At 46.2% G+C, this 16,404-nt stretch overlaps 1 protein-coding gene across 1 annotated transcript; it reads left to right on the top strand.

Moving 5' to 3' along the window:
* Positions 1-2,691: 2,691 nt before the first annotated feature.
* On the top strand, positions 2,692-15,908 carry LOC144949055 (uncharacterized). Its single transcript, XM_078878865.1, has 4 exons — positions 2,692-2,836; positions 7,925-8,507; positions 8,977-9,484; positions 13,248-15,908. Exons 2-4 carry the CDS (start codon positions 7,931-7,933, stop codon positions 13,426-13,428), a joined length of 1,266 nt encoding a protein of 421 aa, XP_078734991.1. The 5' UTR covers positions 2,692-2,836; positions 7,925-7,930; the 3' UTR covers positions 13,429-15,908.
* Positions 15,909-16,404: the final 496 nt, after the last annotated feature.

Raw genomic sequence — 16,404 nt, 5'->3', positions numbered from 1 at the left:
ATACAGACGTCATGTTGACTTAAAAGAGAGGGTGATTGTGGTCGGCTTTATTTGTTAACGTAGGTAAGAAATATTGAGCGATGAAATCACATTGTGTGCAATAACTGCATTTTTAACATTTGACCGATTGGTCTAAATTACCGCCCCTCCTGTGTTGGTGTCCTGCCCTGTGTGAGAAGCTTAGATTATGGTCTGGAATGTTGACTTAATGGATTAACTCCTGTATCGTGATTACTTTCTTTGTTGTGGTGCCATTTCGTTATTTGTTTATTCATTTCGATTTTCTGCAGTAGTAGCTACATACACGTATAGACTTCGACCCTTATATATAATTAATGTAGTGTTGTGGGATGCAATTCGCATGAATAACGCTACACAGTACGGTATATCAAATGATATGAAAATGTAATTGCTTAGTGGGATTTACTTGGTAAAATAAAAACACGTTTTGTAAAAAACATTTAAGTCGTGGGTTTGATTCCGATCCTGACGCCTGTGTATTTGGAGCTTGCATGTCTCTCTCTCCACGTGGCTGCGTGGTTTTTTCTCTGGGACCTCCGGTTTTCCCCTCCGCATTTAGAAACATGCGTTTAAAATATTTGTCTTCTATGCATTTCCACATGATGAGCCACTTCTTTGAGCAATCATTTGTGGCCAGGGTACTGCTGAACTTTATAGCTCAGGGGGCCTTATCAAGTAAATAAAAAGTTCTTAGTTTAAAGTGATTTGTTTAACTTTCCTATTCTTTACACTCCGATCGTGTTTTTGTATTGTTTGTTGTTGTAAGATTCTGACTCGTCCCCTACTGTATAACTGTACAAAAAAAGCCTTATAGCTCATCGGATTCCTCCAGTACGACACTAAATATTATGCTTCTCAAAATTTGTTTTAATTCTTTGGGTCTTTCGGTAAAGTCACGTAGATAGGTTCAAAGAAAATAACAAAAAACTACGACGTTTCGATCGCAATACAGAAGAATATGAATTCCTGCAGTAACGAAAGCTTTAAGTCAAGTATTCTACTTTACCGAGTGTTGACATCCCCAGCGTTTACCAGTGTTGCTTATTCTTAGGTTTTTTCGGTAAAGTCACGTAGGTAAAACATTAAAATTAATGAAAGTAAAATAAAATAAAAATCACGACGTTTCGGAGGCAACACAAGTCTCCGTCATCAGGTGGGACCGTCACAGCCAGATTTGCTGCATCAAGTGAGGCAATGATTCAAGATGTAATCCCTTAAAAGCAAGTTGAGGGGGGAGGAGAGGGGGGCGGAGCTCATCAGAATGTGGTAGCCAATGAATGGAACGTATCGGGAGGGAGGGGGGCGGGGCTCAAAGACGGCACGACGTGTCACGTAGAACGCCTCGGGAGGGGGAGGGGGGGCGGGACCAAAAGAATGGACGACGTGGTACACGTCGACGGCGTGGACGTGGTTGTGCGCAAACAACGTTGGCGTGTGCAGCAGTAGTTGCTTGCGCACAACCACGTCCACGCCGTCGACGTGTACCACGTCGTGCATTCTTTTGGGCCCGCCACCCCTCCCCCTCCCGAGGTGTTCTACGTGACACGTCGTGCCGTCTTTGAGCCCCGCCCCCCTCCCTCCCGATACGTTCCATTCATTGGCTACCACATTCTGATGAGCTCCGCCCCCCTCTCCTCCCCCCTCAACTTGCTTTTAAGGGATTACATCTTGAATCATTGCCTCACTTGATGCAGCAAATCTGGCTGTGACGGTCCCACCTGATGACGGAGACTTGTGTTGCCTCCGAAACGTCGTGATTTTTATTTTATTTTACTTTCATTAATTTTAATGTTTTACCTACGTGACTTTACCGAAAAAACCTAAGAATATGAATCCTTGCAGTCACGAAAGCTTCAAATCTAGAATCAGTGTTGCTTACTTTTATGCTTATTATCAGCTAACACCGGCCACAACCATGAGCCAATGTGCACCATTGTTCTCTTTAGCCCCGCTCCCCAGGACCATCAGACTATACCCCTGGCTACCACATTCAGACAAGCCCCTCCCCCCCTTAATTTGTATTTAAGGGCTTGCCTCTTGGATGTTTTCCTCACTTAATACAGTAAATTCAGCTATGACGGTCCCACCTGATGACGGAGACTTGTGTTGTCTCCGAAACGTCGTGATTTATTATTTTATTTCTATTATATGTAGAAATATTTATTTATTATTATTTATTTTTACCTACGTGTCTTTACCGAAAAAACCTAAGAGTATGAATCCTTGCAGTCACGAAAGCTTCAAATCTAGAATTTAAGTCAAGAATAATTTTATTATTGCTACGACTATGAACGCACGTGCTTTTACCATTTGCGTGATGACGTCACCCCCCCCCCCCCCGCTTTGTAGCAACGCGGCGTCAGCACGCAGCAGCGGGACGACGTCACAATGCACGCACACGCGCGCGACGACGTCACCAGGTGTTCCGCCGACGCGATGACGTCATCGCGGACGCTCGTGTTCAACCCGCAGTCACCTCGCGCCCTTGGGGGCGGTCCACCCCCATGCCCCCCCAGCGGTAGGGCGGGGCAGCGTCCGGCCAATCGCGAGGCGCCTTACTACTCGCGCACGATGCGTGACGCGTCAACCCGCCCTCGTCCAATGAACGACGCGGTTGTTGACCCGGTGGCAACAACCCCCACCACCCCCCTTCTTGCTGTGTATCGATCATAGCGTGGATCCCATCACCACCCCCTCACCCCGGAGATCGGTTGTTTGCTTTTTTGTTTGTTTGTTTTAATCAAATCCGTCCATTGCTTTTCGCAGACCGTTCGAAGCTACGAACATTACATTCAGCGCGGCGGACGAGCGAAAGGTGAGCGCCGCGTCGCGGTTGAATGGGTGGTGGTGGTAGTGGTGGTGGTCGTAGTGAGGGCCCCATTGTGAGCGCAAGGCGTGAGGGGGTGGTGAGTGGAGGGGTACGTGGGACTCTCTCGTCTCTGTCCACTGCTGGATGAGAGCCGTAGACTCTGGTAGATGACCACATTTACCACCCCGCTGATCGTGGCGTTGCGGGCGGGCGGGAGCATAGACGTACGGTACAACAGCTGATTTTGGTGCACCGCCCACAATGTGTCCATTTGAGTGCCCTCTGTGTAAAATCGAAGCTAAGCCACAGTGCAACCCAAACTGTGGACAATATCGTAAACCATTGTAGTCTGCGTTCCTTCAATTGAATAACAAAACTACGCGAACTCTCTCATTAAGCCCTATCGTGGTAAGCACCTCCCATTTCCACGGTTGTTTACGAAATAAGTTATATATAAAGTACGGTACTGTATATACAAGCAGACTTTGACATTGGCGGCTAGCTCCTTAACATACGTACGCAAGAATAAAATGGTATCCTATGTTCAAATCTTGTGAATGTTCACACAAGCACTGTCCATGTTGAGTATCTGCTTCGCCTGAAGGCGATATCTGACGCGTTTTGGGTGATCTGGTTCTGGGTGTTCTAGATTTGAAGTTTTCGTGAATGCAGGGATCAATACTCTTTGGTTCATTCAGTAAAGTCGCGTAGTTATAAAATATAATTAAATCACAACGTTTCGATTGCAACACGAGCAATCATCATCAGGTGTGAAAACTACAGCTAAACATGTTCTTGCTGTAGTTTTCACAACCTGATGATGATTGCTTGTGTTGCAATCGAAACGTGATTGAATTCATTTTATATTTTATATCTACGTGACTTTACCGAAAGAACCAAAGAGTATATGGTTCTGGGAAGCGTGCCTTCAATGGAATGTTTCTCACTTTGTGGGATCGTGCCTTGTGTTTTACTTGGGTAACCCCCTCGATTCCTCCCACGCGAGTTTGAAGCGTGTGTGTGGTTCATCGGAGAATACGATGCTATGATCGTCACTGTGAGAGGCGACTTTCACACGCGTTTGAAGGTGGACGAAACGCACACACACTCTAGTTTGTACACAGAGCTCCGCGATCGTTAACAACTGCATTTTTCGATATCTGCGTTGTCCTATGATGTCAACAATTATTAATTTTGGGTGCTAGTTTAGCGATTTGGTGTGGTAGGTTACCTGAGTTTTCTCTCCACAGTGCCGCTTAGAGATGAACGCAAAAGTCCCCCCGCCCCCGTTCAGATTCAGTATACTTATAGGGGACACGTGATGTAAGCGAGCACCTATTTAGGTTTGTTACAGCTAACGTGGACAGCACCACACCTATATTTGAAGCTTTCGTGACTGCAATGATCCATACTCTTTGTTTTTTTCGGTAAAGTCACGTAGGTTTAAAAAGGAAAACGAAAACAAATCACTTCATATAGTAATTTTGCTGTGACTGTTCCACCTGAAGACGGGGGCTTGTGTTCCCTCCGAAACGTCGTAATTTAATTTATTTGTTTTCCTTTTTTAACCTACGTGACTTTACCGACAAAAAACAAAGAGTAAGCATCACACCTGCCCGTGTTTCCCGAACGCACCAGATTCCCAAGAATAGCCCGGTCAGCATTAAGATTGAGATACCACTCGCCACTATACTACTCTTAGGTTTTTTTCGGTAAAGTCACGTAGGTACAGTAAATTTGGCTGTGATGGTCCCACCTGAAGACGGAGACTTGTGTTGCCTCCGAAACGTCGTGATTTAATTTAGTTATTTTCATTTATCATTATTTTATTATTATTTTTTACCTACGTGACTTTACCGAAAAAACCTAAGAGTATGAATCCTTGCAGCCACGAAAGCTTCGCCACTATAATGTTGCGCATTGTGCATAGCCAGGAGTCGAACCGAAGTTATCCAAGGGCAGCTCACGGACGGACCACTTTCCACCAACACGAGACTTGGTCACGTGTGAGCCTTTATCTTAACGGCGCCACGCACAAAGGGGTCAGCCATGCGCGAACGTCTTGAGTCAATAGGGGATGTTGGAGGAAATTCGACTTAGAGGGGGCTTAGGTGAAACCCACTTATAGCAGAACGTGAGGATCTGCTGCTTGAGCTGTGGTTTGTTTGTAAGCAAAGGGACTCAAAACATTACACTACAATCGTCACAAACACTTGACTGAGATCCTGTGAACGGGAAGAAAGAGTCATTATATAAAGTGTCTCCTTGTTAAAGTGAGCATGGGGTGATGAGCATCCCTTCCGACCGTGAGCCAGCAGTGGAAAGTCCACATTACCGTGGCAGAAGCTGAACTTTAGGACAACTGCTGTCGACTTACCACAAAGTAGAGTCAACTCATACTCGTTGGTTCTTTCGGTTAAGTCACGTAGGTATAAAATAAAATAAATCACGACGTTTCAGGCGCAACACAAGCGTCCATCACTTGATGACGCTTGTGTTGTGCCCGAAATGTCGTGATGTGTTTTATACCTACGTGACTACCGAAAGAACCAAATACTATGGATTCCGGCAGTCATGAAAGCTTCAAATCAAGATAGAGTCAACTCGTGATTTAATTAAATTTGCAACCTTTTCCCATTGTGAGCCGAGAGCTCTGGCCACAGCGACACCTCACCTGATAGTAAATGCCAGTCGACTGGTGAATGAAAACATCTACATGTTAAACAACTGCTCTACCTCCTACAGTATCTGGTGGGACACGTGTGCAGGATGGAGGACAGGTTACTGAGGCGGGAATTGGGAGTGCCACCAGATATTTCTCTTGGTGATCAAATTAAATAAACCCTCAAGCCATATTGTAAGGTACCTGTAAGAGCAGACCTTCGGAGGGCAGGTGTAAGCTGTGCAGAAGTTAAGGAACATACCAGATGTAAGATCTCTTGCTTAACTTCATCTGTACTGGGTATATAATGATTCGCTCTACCTTGTCGTTGGTAGCATTGTGATTTGGAGTTAGTTTTCTTCAGTAAAAAAATGTTTAGTTTGTACTACCGATCTCATCTGTACTGTATCTTTTTTCTGCACTTTTTCAACTGTGCTGTCACCTTAATGGTGTTTTCTCTTATTTGTTCTTCATCATTCGTTACATTAGCCTCTATAAAATGTTTTAATGGATAAGCAGTGGCGCAGTGGTTCGCACACTATGGACCTGGCTACATCAGTTTGAATCCCAGCCACGGACAACATCAGTGGCTTTCATTGGCTCGTGATATCTGCACTGGTCTTGGGCCCACCCTTAAACTCATACTATCCAGCATTTCTAATCGTGGTCAATACACTTCCATGCTTGACAGAGCATGGGGAGGCCTTCATCCATCAATCAATTGACAAAGGGCTGTAAATGAAACCATACATCAACTTGCTCATATTATTTGTATAACTCCTAAAAAAATTTCACGCAATTTCAATCATCATTGCATCCTGAGTATTGTCTCTATGTATGTGTGTGTATATTTAATATTATCTGTTACCCAGTAGCTATTGTTAGGAACTATTTATATGCCAATTTAAAAACTGGCCATCAAACAATATTTTGATTTAAAGCTTTCGTGACTGCAGGGATTCATATTCTTGGTTTATATTTTTATTATATTATTATTTCCCTTCTACGTGACTTTACCGAAAGAACCAAGAATATCAAACAATATGTTTATAGGTTTAAGTCTCATCAGACCGCATGGTGACCAAGTGCAGTCTCCAACTTTCTTCTATCCACTCATTCTCTCTGGCCACTCGATATTTTATCAAGCAGGGCCATTACCCAATACATCACCTATTATATATTTTTCATTTTCAGGCCACTGTGTTCTTTATTAATATGTTGAGGTTTTGTTGTTGATACAGCATAACCAAATAATGTGAATATGCGTATACATGCTTTATTGAAACTGACAAACGGTTATCCTGGTCAGCAGGAATTTTCCTGAAGACGGCCGCTTGCGTTGCGATCGAAACGTCGTTGTATTCTGTTCTTTTTTATTAGTTTATTTGAACCTATCTACGTGACTTTACCGAAAGACCCAAGAATAGTGAGTTTAATATCAATTATACGTCAACTTTCATGTACTCCCACTCTGTGAATTTTCTAAAAATAAGCAGTTTCAATGGGAATAACTATTGATAGAGGGGATGTGAAGGAATGGTACAATAGCACCTCTCTTAACGACCACCCCTGTCAACAACTAATCGCTTAACGATGAGCCTCCAAAGCCCAATGTGTAGTGTATAGTGTAGTGTATCGTAGTGTCGTGTATAGTAGTGTATTGTAATGTATAGTAGAGTAGAACCCCTCTTAACGACCACCTCTGCTAACGACTAATCGCTTAACGACGGGTCTCCATAGGGCCCAATGTGTTTGCTTACGGACCATTCCCCTGTTAACGACAGGCTGTTGTAGTAAATAATAATGAATGCATTGATTAACCGTGTTTATTTTAATATTATGTGTTTATAATGTTGTTAGTATCTTTATGTATTAATATCCATTGTTTAAATATTATAAAGTACTTTTTTGGGTGAAAAAGGTAAACTTTCGATGCTATCGGAACAAATTAAGCTTTTAAACATGAATTTCCTAGACTCGCTGAACAACCAAATCACTTAACGACCGGTTTCGTGGAACCCATCACCGTCGTTATGAGGTTCTATTGTATAGGAAAATACGTGGATTTCGAATATGTGCACATCCATAGAAAATTATCATTATACCACGCGTGCACGAATAAATTAATAGGACAAAAATAATGCGCAAATTGCTTTCGACATGATTTCCTGTGCTTTGGAAGTCGGCGAATGTATACCAAATTAAGAATACTTTACTCTTCATGAAAAGCTTTGTGATTTGTGAACCTATTGGAAATTATAGTTGCACCTATCACAAATACTGCACTCTGTGTGGACGGCAATTGGTCAGAGTGGATATATGACGGCCACGTATACTGTGTCAATCTTAATCCAATGAATCTTCGCATTCCTGCTCTGTAACTCGGTATCGTTCGACCCAATCTCCCCTGCACCTTTTCTGGTGGTTGCCAGGCCAGGATGTCGACAGCAGCGTACGTGCGCTACGTGAGCCCGTACCGGGACTTTGGCGCGTGGCTCGGCTCGCACGGCATGAAGGCGCCCTTCGCCAAGGCAATGGAGCGGGAGCTTGGCATCGGCGACTACGACGACTTGCTGGCATGTGCCGAGCCTCTCGGCGTACGCGGAGAACTCTTCACGGCCGCCAAGGAGAAGTTGCCGTTCGCGTGCTACGCCGTGTTGCGCCGCATCATTGAGTCGGTAGCGCACGGCCATGCAGGCGATGCCGACGGCGGCGATGGGCGCAGCAAGCAGCAGCAGCAGCCAGCACCACCCAACGGTGCTTGCATCAGCGGCGTGCTCGACACCATCGTGTCCATGCTCAACAGCCTGAGCCAAGAGTTCCTGAATTCGGCGCGCAAGTTCAGCTCCCTGGACCCTGCGCTTGGCAGTAGCGGCGGTGACAATGGTTGTGATGACGTGGATAAAAGAGATAATGGAGATAACGGCGGTTGTGGTGGTAGTGGTGTTGGAGGTCGTGGTGCTGGGCGTCCGGTGCTGCTGGCTCGGGCTGCGGTGGCATCACCTTCAGAAGCAGGTGCGTGGGGCCGGGGTGGTGGTGTGGGTTGAGCTGTGAGGGGTAGAGGTGGATACGAGAGAGGTGGAGGTAACAAAAAGTGAACCTTCTTTGGAAAGCACACCTTTGATTTAACTTGGCCTGTGAAGATCAAAGTGGAAAATTAAAAGACCCTAGAAAGATAAAACAAATTTAGCATTCTCAGGAAGAACGTAATCAACCAGGTAGGGTGTTGACTGTTATGTTATCCGACTCTCTGTTGTATTACATTACATTTCTAAGTATACTAGATTTGTGTTTCTATTTCATTTATATCTGATGATGATTGCTTGTGTTGCAATCGAAACGTCGTATGCTAGTATTTAATTTAATTGATTATTTTCTCTTTATACGTGACTTTACCGAAAGAACCTGCAGTCACGAAAGCTCCAAATTAAGTTGTAATGTATTGTTCCACGTCTCTCGTATTCACGCACCGTCTCGTGCACAGGTGACGCGGCGGAGCTCGACATAAAGTGGGAGTCTGCATCCGTGCAGGAGCTGGAGCCGCCCGAACTGGATGGCCCCGAGCTGGACGGAGTGACCCCAAAACGGCGCCGCACAATTGATGGTGACGATAGCTCCTCGTTGGCGGGCCGAGCCGTCGGGGGGGGTGGAGGTGGCGGTGACGATGATGGCGACGGCACCGCAACCGGCAATGCCGACGGCACCAGCAGCGGTGGCTTTGGCAACAGCTGCGGCGAGCCGTGGGCGGGCGGGCGCTTCGTGTGCTGGCAGTGTGGCAAGACGTTTGTGCACGGGAAGAGCCTGCGGCGACACCAGCGCGTGCACACGGGCGAGCGGCCGTACGCGTGCGAGGCGTGCGGCCGGCGCTTCATGCAGTACAGCACGCTCAAGTCGCATCGCATCACGCACACGGGAGAGAAGCCCTACAAGTGCGAGTGCGGCAAGGCCTTCACGCGCAACTTCTACCTCAAGCAGCACAAGATCGGCCAGTGGTGGGTGGTGCTGTGTGTAGGTGTGTTTGTACGTGTGTATTGTGTGGGAGTGGTGGTGTAGTGGTTAGTGTGCTGCACGTTGAATCCGGCGGCCCGAGTTCCGTTCCCACTCCCGGCCGTCATCGGTGATGATTATCTGAACCGGTCATGGGCATCTGCTAGGTCAACTAAGCCTTACATTAGTATCTGGGGAAATGTGTTAATATGGCCACTAGGGAGACAAAGGCACCCGGGCGTGGTGCAGGTCACCCACCCCTTCGTGTGGCATTCTGGCCCTCATCGGTGCTCGCTTACAGCACTTGCCCCAAGTCTGTTAAGGCTATAAGCAGGATCTTTGTAGGGAGTGTTAGTGTCGTGGTTAGTGCACTGCGTTACGCATCCGGGGAACTAAGTTCAATTCCCATCGGTGATGAATATCTGAACGGATCCTGGGCCCTCCCCTAGGTCGACTTGGTCTGGTGTGGTGTGAAAACATCAACAGTGTGAAGACGAAGGCAGCCAAGTGCGGTGTTGGCTATCCACACCCCTTGTGTGCCGTGTTGGCCTTCATTAGGCACCCGCTAACAGAACCTGCTCCAAACAGGCTTTTAAAGACTAGAGAAAAAAACATTTTGGGGAGTGGTAATGCCATGGTTCATGCACTGCTTCATGAACCGAGCAGCCCGAGGTTGAGTCCCACTCTCGGCTAACATCAGTGGTGATCATCTCAAATGGTTCTTGGGATCCCCTAGGTTAAATTGGTCTTTTAAAGAGTACCTGGTGTGGTGTGTAAATGTCAGCACTTGGAAGACAAAGATGGCTGGCTGTGGTACTGGCTGCACCATACCCATCCTTTGCTGTTCCAGCTTTAAAGGAAGGTGCAACACAAAAACTGAACAACTCTTGTAAATATGCCCGTAGGCTATGAATCGTAGACTATATCCAGTGCCATATTCTTGGTTCTTTCGGTAAAGTCACGTAGAAGGGAATTAATAGAATAATAAAAATTAAACAATCATTAGGACGCTGTCTTTCCGACAGCTCTGTTTCTTCACCTGAGGACGGCTGCTTGCGTTGTGGCCTAAACGTCGTGAGAATTTTATTTTATTATGTTTTATTTTTATTATTTTATTATTTCCCTTCTATGTGACTTTACCGAAAGAACCAATAATATGAATCCCTGCAGTCACGAAAGCTTTAAATCGAAATTTATCCAGTGCCAGTTTTAAGCTTTTTTGGTAAGGTTTGTCAACAACTTTCTTGGTATGGCACACAAATTATATCACTTGATGTATTCCACCTCGATTCTGTCTGTAGTTAAATCCACCATCTGACCCATAATTCATTGTGACACCATCTCCTGCCTAGCTTCTGAATCTACCTTAAAATGTATAATTTCCAAACTATCAACCATTGCAAAACTATTTTTATTTTACTAGCTAAGACCCACTGAGCTATACAGTGGTACCCCGGAGATCGAACTTAATTCGTTCCAGAAGGCCATTCGAACGCCGATTTGTTCGAACACCGAATTAATTTTCCCCATAAGAATTAATGTAAATGGCATTAATTGGTTCCAGACGTAAGAAGTCTCTCATTATAAAGCATTTTTGCACGAAGTTTACAGTAATTACATGCATAAAACCATACAAAAAAACTAAAAACACAATAAATAAACGGAATAAATTAATAAATATATGAAATAAATGAACATTGACCTTCACTTTACCTGTAGTAAGGAGAGTTGATGGCTTGAGTGGAAGGTGGTGAGGAGGAGGTGGTGTTATTGTTTGGAAGGGGGGAGTCCTCTTCCATAATAATGTCGGGTAACTGCCCTTCTGGGGTTCTTTCTCTTTTGTGCCTCTTTTCTGCCACTAACTGTGAGTCACTTGAGCTCTTTCTGACTAAAAACTTATCTAAAGAGGTTTGTTTCTGCCTTTCATACGGTAAAGCCTTTGTCTGGGCAAGCATCATGCACGCTGGCCATGCGTGTCTCAGCCGTACAGGTTCTTTCAAGTCGCGATTGCCCGTTCAACCTCCGAATTTCGTTCGGTTTCCGGGGCAAAAAATGTTCGGAAATATCGTTCGAACACCGATTTGTTCGAGTTCTGGTGCGTTCGATCTCCGAAGTTCTACTGTACATCTTTTTCAAAAGCAATCTGGCCACAAATGATAGCTCAACAAAAGTGGCTTATGTGGAAATTTATAGCAGCCAAATACTCTTTTTTTATCAGCCAAATGAACACATTTCAAAATGTGGAGGGAAAACCGGAGGACCCAGAGATCAATCCATGTGGCCATGGGGAGAACATTCAAACTCCAAATATATCGGCTTCGGGGTCGGAATCAAACCCACAACCTCCTTCATACCAGGCGAGGGAGTAAGCATCTCACCACTGTGGCGCCGATTCCATTATACCATTCCATTCTCAGTTTTGCCCTTGACTCTGCTGAAATAACTAATCTTTGTAATCTGTACATTAACTCATATCTGTCCTCTCTGGATATCTGGAGAGAGCTGTTTTCATGCTAAAGGTCCTTTAAAACAAATCTGCCAATAACCTAAAGAACCACATAGTTTCTCTGACTCCCTCCCATAGCCCTCAGAAGCACCTCTTTTATTCCAACTTAAAATTCCATTTGCTCAAACTTTGCTTGCTCAAAAGTCTCTCCGTATTGATGCTGCACGTATCTGGAATACGCTTGCTGCTCATCCCCAACTTGGTGCCCTGCCGTGACGCTCCCCCTCTACTTTCCTATTAAAACAAAACACAGAGCTTACATGTGTAGTGAGTCCAACTGAGTCGCAGACGTTATCTTGGGAGCAAACACTATTTATTCACACAACAGCACGAACATAACACAACCTACGCTCGGGTCTCGAATGCCCATCTAACCACGCTACGGCAGAACTAGACACGGTTTGCTATCCCGGTCCGGACCACAAGCTGGGTCCCGGACCGCGTGGCTAGAGGCTTCTTCTCCCCGACGTGGATCTTCGAACACCAACACTTGAAGAACCCCGAGCTCCTAACGGAGCTCTCGTTATATGCTCCCGAGCTGGGGCTGGCTCCGCCCCTAGCCCCGCCCACCTTCCAGGCTCCGAGAGCTCCTTCTCGAATGTTCCCGAGAGCTCTCCGGGACCACGTGACCACCCCTCGGCCCCCGTCCACCGTTGGCCCCCCTCCAGTATTGTCCGGTCACGTGACAACAGGTCAGCCAGAGTATCATGCCCCAGAGTAACCCTGGCTGGCTGACGCTCGCTCTCGCTCCCTCACTGGGAGCCGGAACCGCACAATGCTCGCGGTGCCTCTGCGCGAACCAGCGCTCACCCAACCACCGCTAGTGTTGGTGCTGCAGCCCGCAACCCAGGCTGCCCGCAATGACATCACCGGCCGTGACTTCGCAAGTCCCGGTACCACACAGTGACAAGTACAGTCAGGACACATGCACCTGTACCTAACTCTTGCTCCTTCATGTTTGCACTGTCTTTTTAGATTTGAGTGTGTTTGTTACTTTTCACATTACACTTGCACTATTTTTTACCCGTGTATGTTTTGTGTAAGATCGTTAAATACCTCGTTCATTAACTGCTGTCGTGAGAATTATTTTCTCATGTTTTATTATTTTATTATTTCCCTTCTACGTGACTTTACCGAAAGAACCAAGAAGATGAATTCCTGCATAGAAAGCGAGGCAGTTAACATCTCGCCCCCGCGGCACCTACTCACGCAGAGTTGTGCACCCCTGTGACTTGAAAGAACGTTTCTTTTCCCCCGCACAGTGTGCTCAAGTGCTCTGACCTGTCGGGGATTCTCATGGATGACAAGTCTGCTTTGGAAGACGACTCTGTCGCTCCGCTTCCCGCAAGTGATGCCCGAGAGGACCTCGTAGAGCGCTCGCCTCCACCCCTCGCCGTCATCAAACTGGAGCCCGACGAGGAGGACGAGGGCGCGCAGAGCTGAGTGGGGCGGTGCTGCAAATGCGAGGAAGGCCACCCAGAGAGAGAGAGAGAAAGAGATAGAGTCGGCCTACGCACGGTTAGCGTGATGACAGCCAGTCAGTCCGCCGTTGCTGCAAATGCCGCTCGTGTGCAGAGGCTGGCGATGCCCAGCACGTGTTGCTGCTACTCAAACGCGCTCATCAGTGTATCGAGCCCGGTCGTCTGATGAGTGCTACACTATGCACGTGCGCAAGACTGAACAGGGCTTAATTTCTTGCCAAATTATTTCCAGGATTGCCGATAGACTGGAGCATATCTGGGGCTCATCTTAATCACAAACCCAGCATCATTGTTGACTGAAATTTCACTTACAATTAACATTGCGGTTGTAATTCATTATGAATTGCACAATTGTAATTGACCAGAGGAGTAGACATGTGATGAGAGCCACAGCTGTAGCGAGTATGAGAATATTTTCCCAGTTTCACTGACCTGGACCGATCTGTCAGAAATGAAGCCCTGCAGCTGAGCAATTAGTCTGTTGATTGACACATGCTTTCCTGGCGCTCAGTGCCCGGCGAAGTGCTGCTGCTCTTGCTGGCGTGCGAGTCAGCGGTGCATGCCTCGTGTGCAGCCGAGCGCCCAGCAAAGTCGCTCTGTACATGAACGCAGCTGAGTGATGAGACTGTTAATGTTCATGCACACACACGTGTGTGTGTGTGTGCGCATGTGCAGAGCTGCTTGCCTGACGGTTGCTGCTCTTTTGCTCGCATTGAGCTGAATTGTGTGAATTGGCGAGCTCCCAGTAGCAGCCAAACACCTGGGAGCGGAGTGATTAGTGAGTATTGGGCACGCAATGAATCATCAGTTAGGATCTATTACCTACAAGATGCACGCATCAAAGCATGCTTGTAAGAATTGGTTGCAATGACAGTGCAGCCCATTGTGCGAATCCTTATGAATCTAGCCATTGTTGACTTCTGCTTGCATAGACCTGAGCGAGCACCAGATGTCAATGCGCGTGCACACTGGTGTGAAGTCGAGCTCTTGGCGAATTACCGTGCGCATTCAAGTGAGGGCGGCAGCATGCCACACATTAGTCTGTTCTGTTATAACGTGGTAGTTGCGTTTCTGAAGTACATCGCGTTATGGAAAAATCCCGTTATAATACAGGTTAAAGCACGCACAGTCCGTGATAACATGCGAGATGTGTATGCAGGCCAAACAAAGTGTGAGGCGCGTGGGTAGCGTCTAGAAGCATCCAGCGGCATCCCACCATTGTGTGATGCTACACCGAGACAGCCTTATAGACGGCTTATTCATACTCGCGTGATGTAGCTCTGTTCACTCAATCGCGTTATATCCAATTTGCATCCACGTTATAAAAATGTTCCCTAATACATTAATCGCGTTATATCCAATTCGCATTATGAAAACACGCGTTATATGAGAACAGACTATGTACCACCAGCCAGGCGGTCCGTGTGTGGCTGACCGCTCGGTAGGTGTTAATGTCTAATCATGGAGCCATAAGCCAGGCAACGCCATACGCACGCTCTTGAGGACTTGGCAAGCATCACCGTACATGCGGCCGCCCGCAACGAGGGTGCACGGCAAGCGTAACCACCGCGCATACGCACGCGCATTTGAGTTCGACTACCCAGGAAACATCACCCTCGCTCATGCGCGTGAAGCTGCAGGTCGGCGCCAAGCATCATGCGCACGGCACGGGTGGTAGCAGAGCAGATTGGTGCCGTGCAGGCACAGCGCTGGGAGCCTGGAGCTTAACGTCCAAGGTACAAGCGACGTGGAACCTTGACGTTGTTGGTTTCGTGCACCCATGCGAACGTGCAATCGCGAACTGAGAATTGGGCACCTACAAGTCGCCAATGGCTGGTGCTGCGTGCACACGGTTGGCAACTCCCATTGCTTTGTTTCCAACACCTGGGGCAACAACTGGCTGCTACTTTTGCAAGGGAACATGAGCGGTTTTGGAAGTATGCATTCGTTTAATCAGACTTGCTTTTTAAAGGTTTAATTTTAATTCAATCTTGCTTGAGACTTTTTTCTTGCATTGAGCATTCGTTTGTTTTAATAAGGGTTGTATCTGTTGAGGTGACTGCAGAAATGAATCTGCAAGCAAGTGTATGTTCTGGATTTACTCTTTCTAGAAGAGCTGGCAGCTGGTACATGTATGACGTTTGAATAATGCCTAAGATTTGTAAGATTTTTTTGCTATTGCCAGTGCTCCAGATATTTGCATAACTTACTGTCCAATTTTGACACGATATGAGTACAGTGTTTCCAGGATTATAATGAGCAATTTTGAAACTCAGTTTTGTTTTTATCATATAGGCTCTCGTAAACCATTATGCATGTTGTATTTTTTTATGGTCCGATTACGTAAGTTAAATGTTTGGCTACTGCCTGATGTGGTTGTAATTAGCCAAACAAAATCTGAGGAATTATATTTGGGAAATGCACGAATTAGAGCCTCAAGTTTCAACTGCAGTCTTACTTTGAACTGTATAAAAATGTTGTACTCGTGTACAAAAACCTTGGTCTTACAAATGTGAGCTTTTCCTCAATGAGCACTCCTTTACTAAGTGTGCATCACTTTTTTTTATCATGCAATTTTTTTTTCTTCCATTGGACCCATTGCATATCCAACGGTTACCCGCGAGAGAATACTCAGGTTGTGTCCACTGGGCTAGTGACTCTCCCTGTAGGGTTTGTATTCACATTAGTGGGGGGGGGAAGACGTTTTCTGGTTAAGTGGGGGGCGATTGAGGGAGGGGGAAGAGGGGGGGGGCGGCAGGAATGTTCAGGACACGCTGCGAGTGAGTTATATTGAAATTTTAAGCTGTGGCAGTCAACTTGATTTGCATGTAAAAAAATGATATTTACATTCCATACGGAATTTTTTTTTAAATGTATAAAACTACCACTCCACCGCTTATCTGGAGTGTTGTAGCATGACAGAGTAATGCCTAAGATT

Source organism: Lampetra fluviatilis, chromosome 3, assembly GCF_964198595.1.
Source record: "Lampetra fluviatilis chromosome 3, kcLamFluv1.1, whole genome shotgun sequence".
In the NCBI taxonomy this organism is placed as follows: domain Eukaryota; kingdom Metazoa; phylum Chordata; class Hyperoartia; order Petromyzontiformes; family Petromyzontidae; genus Lampetra; species Lampetra fluviatilis.
This window is presented reverse-complemented; position numbering and strand designations above follow the sequence as displayed.

Excerpts from the sequence above, each read along its gene's own strand:
- LOC144949055 (XM_078878865.1), top strand. The coding sequence starts at position 7,931 with ATGTCGACAGCAGCGTACGTGCGCTACGTGAGCCCGTACCGGGACTTT. Across the intron at positions 8,508-8,976 it reads GGCATCACCTTCAGAAGCAG|GTGACGCGGCGGAGCTCGAC; the intron begins GTGCGTGGGGCC and ends TCTCGTGCACAG. Across the intron at positions 9,485-13,247 it reads CAGCACAAGATCGGCCAGTG|TGTGCTCAAGTGCTCTGACC; the intron begins GTGGGTGGTGCT and ends TCCCCCGCACAG.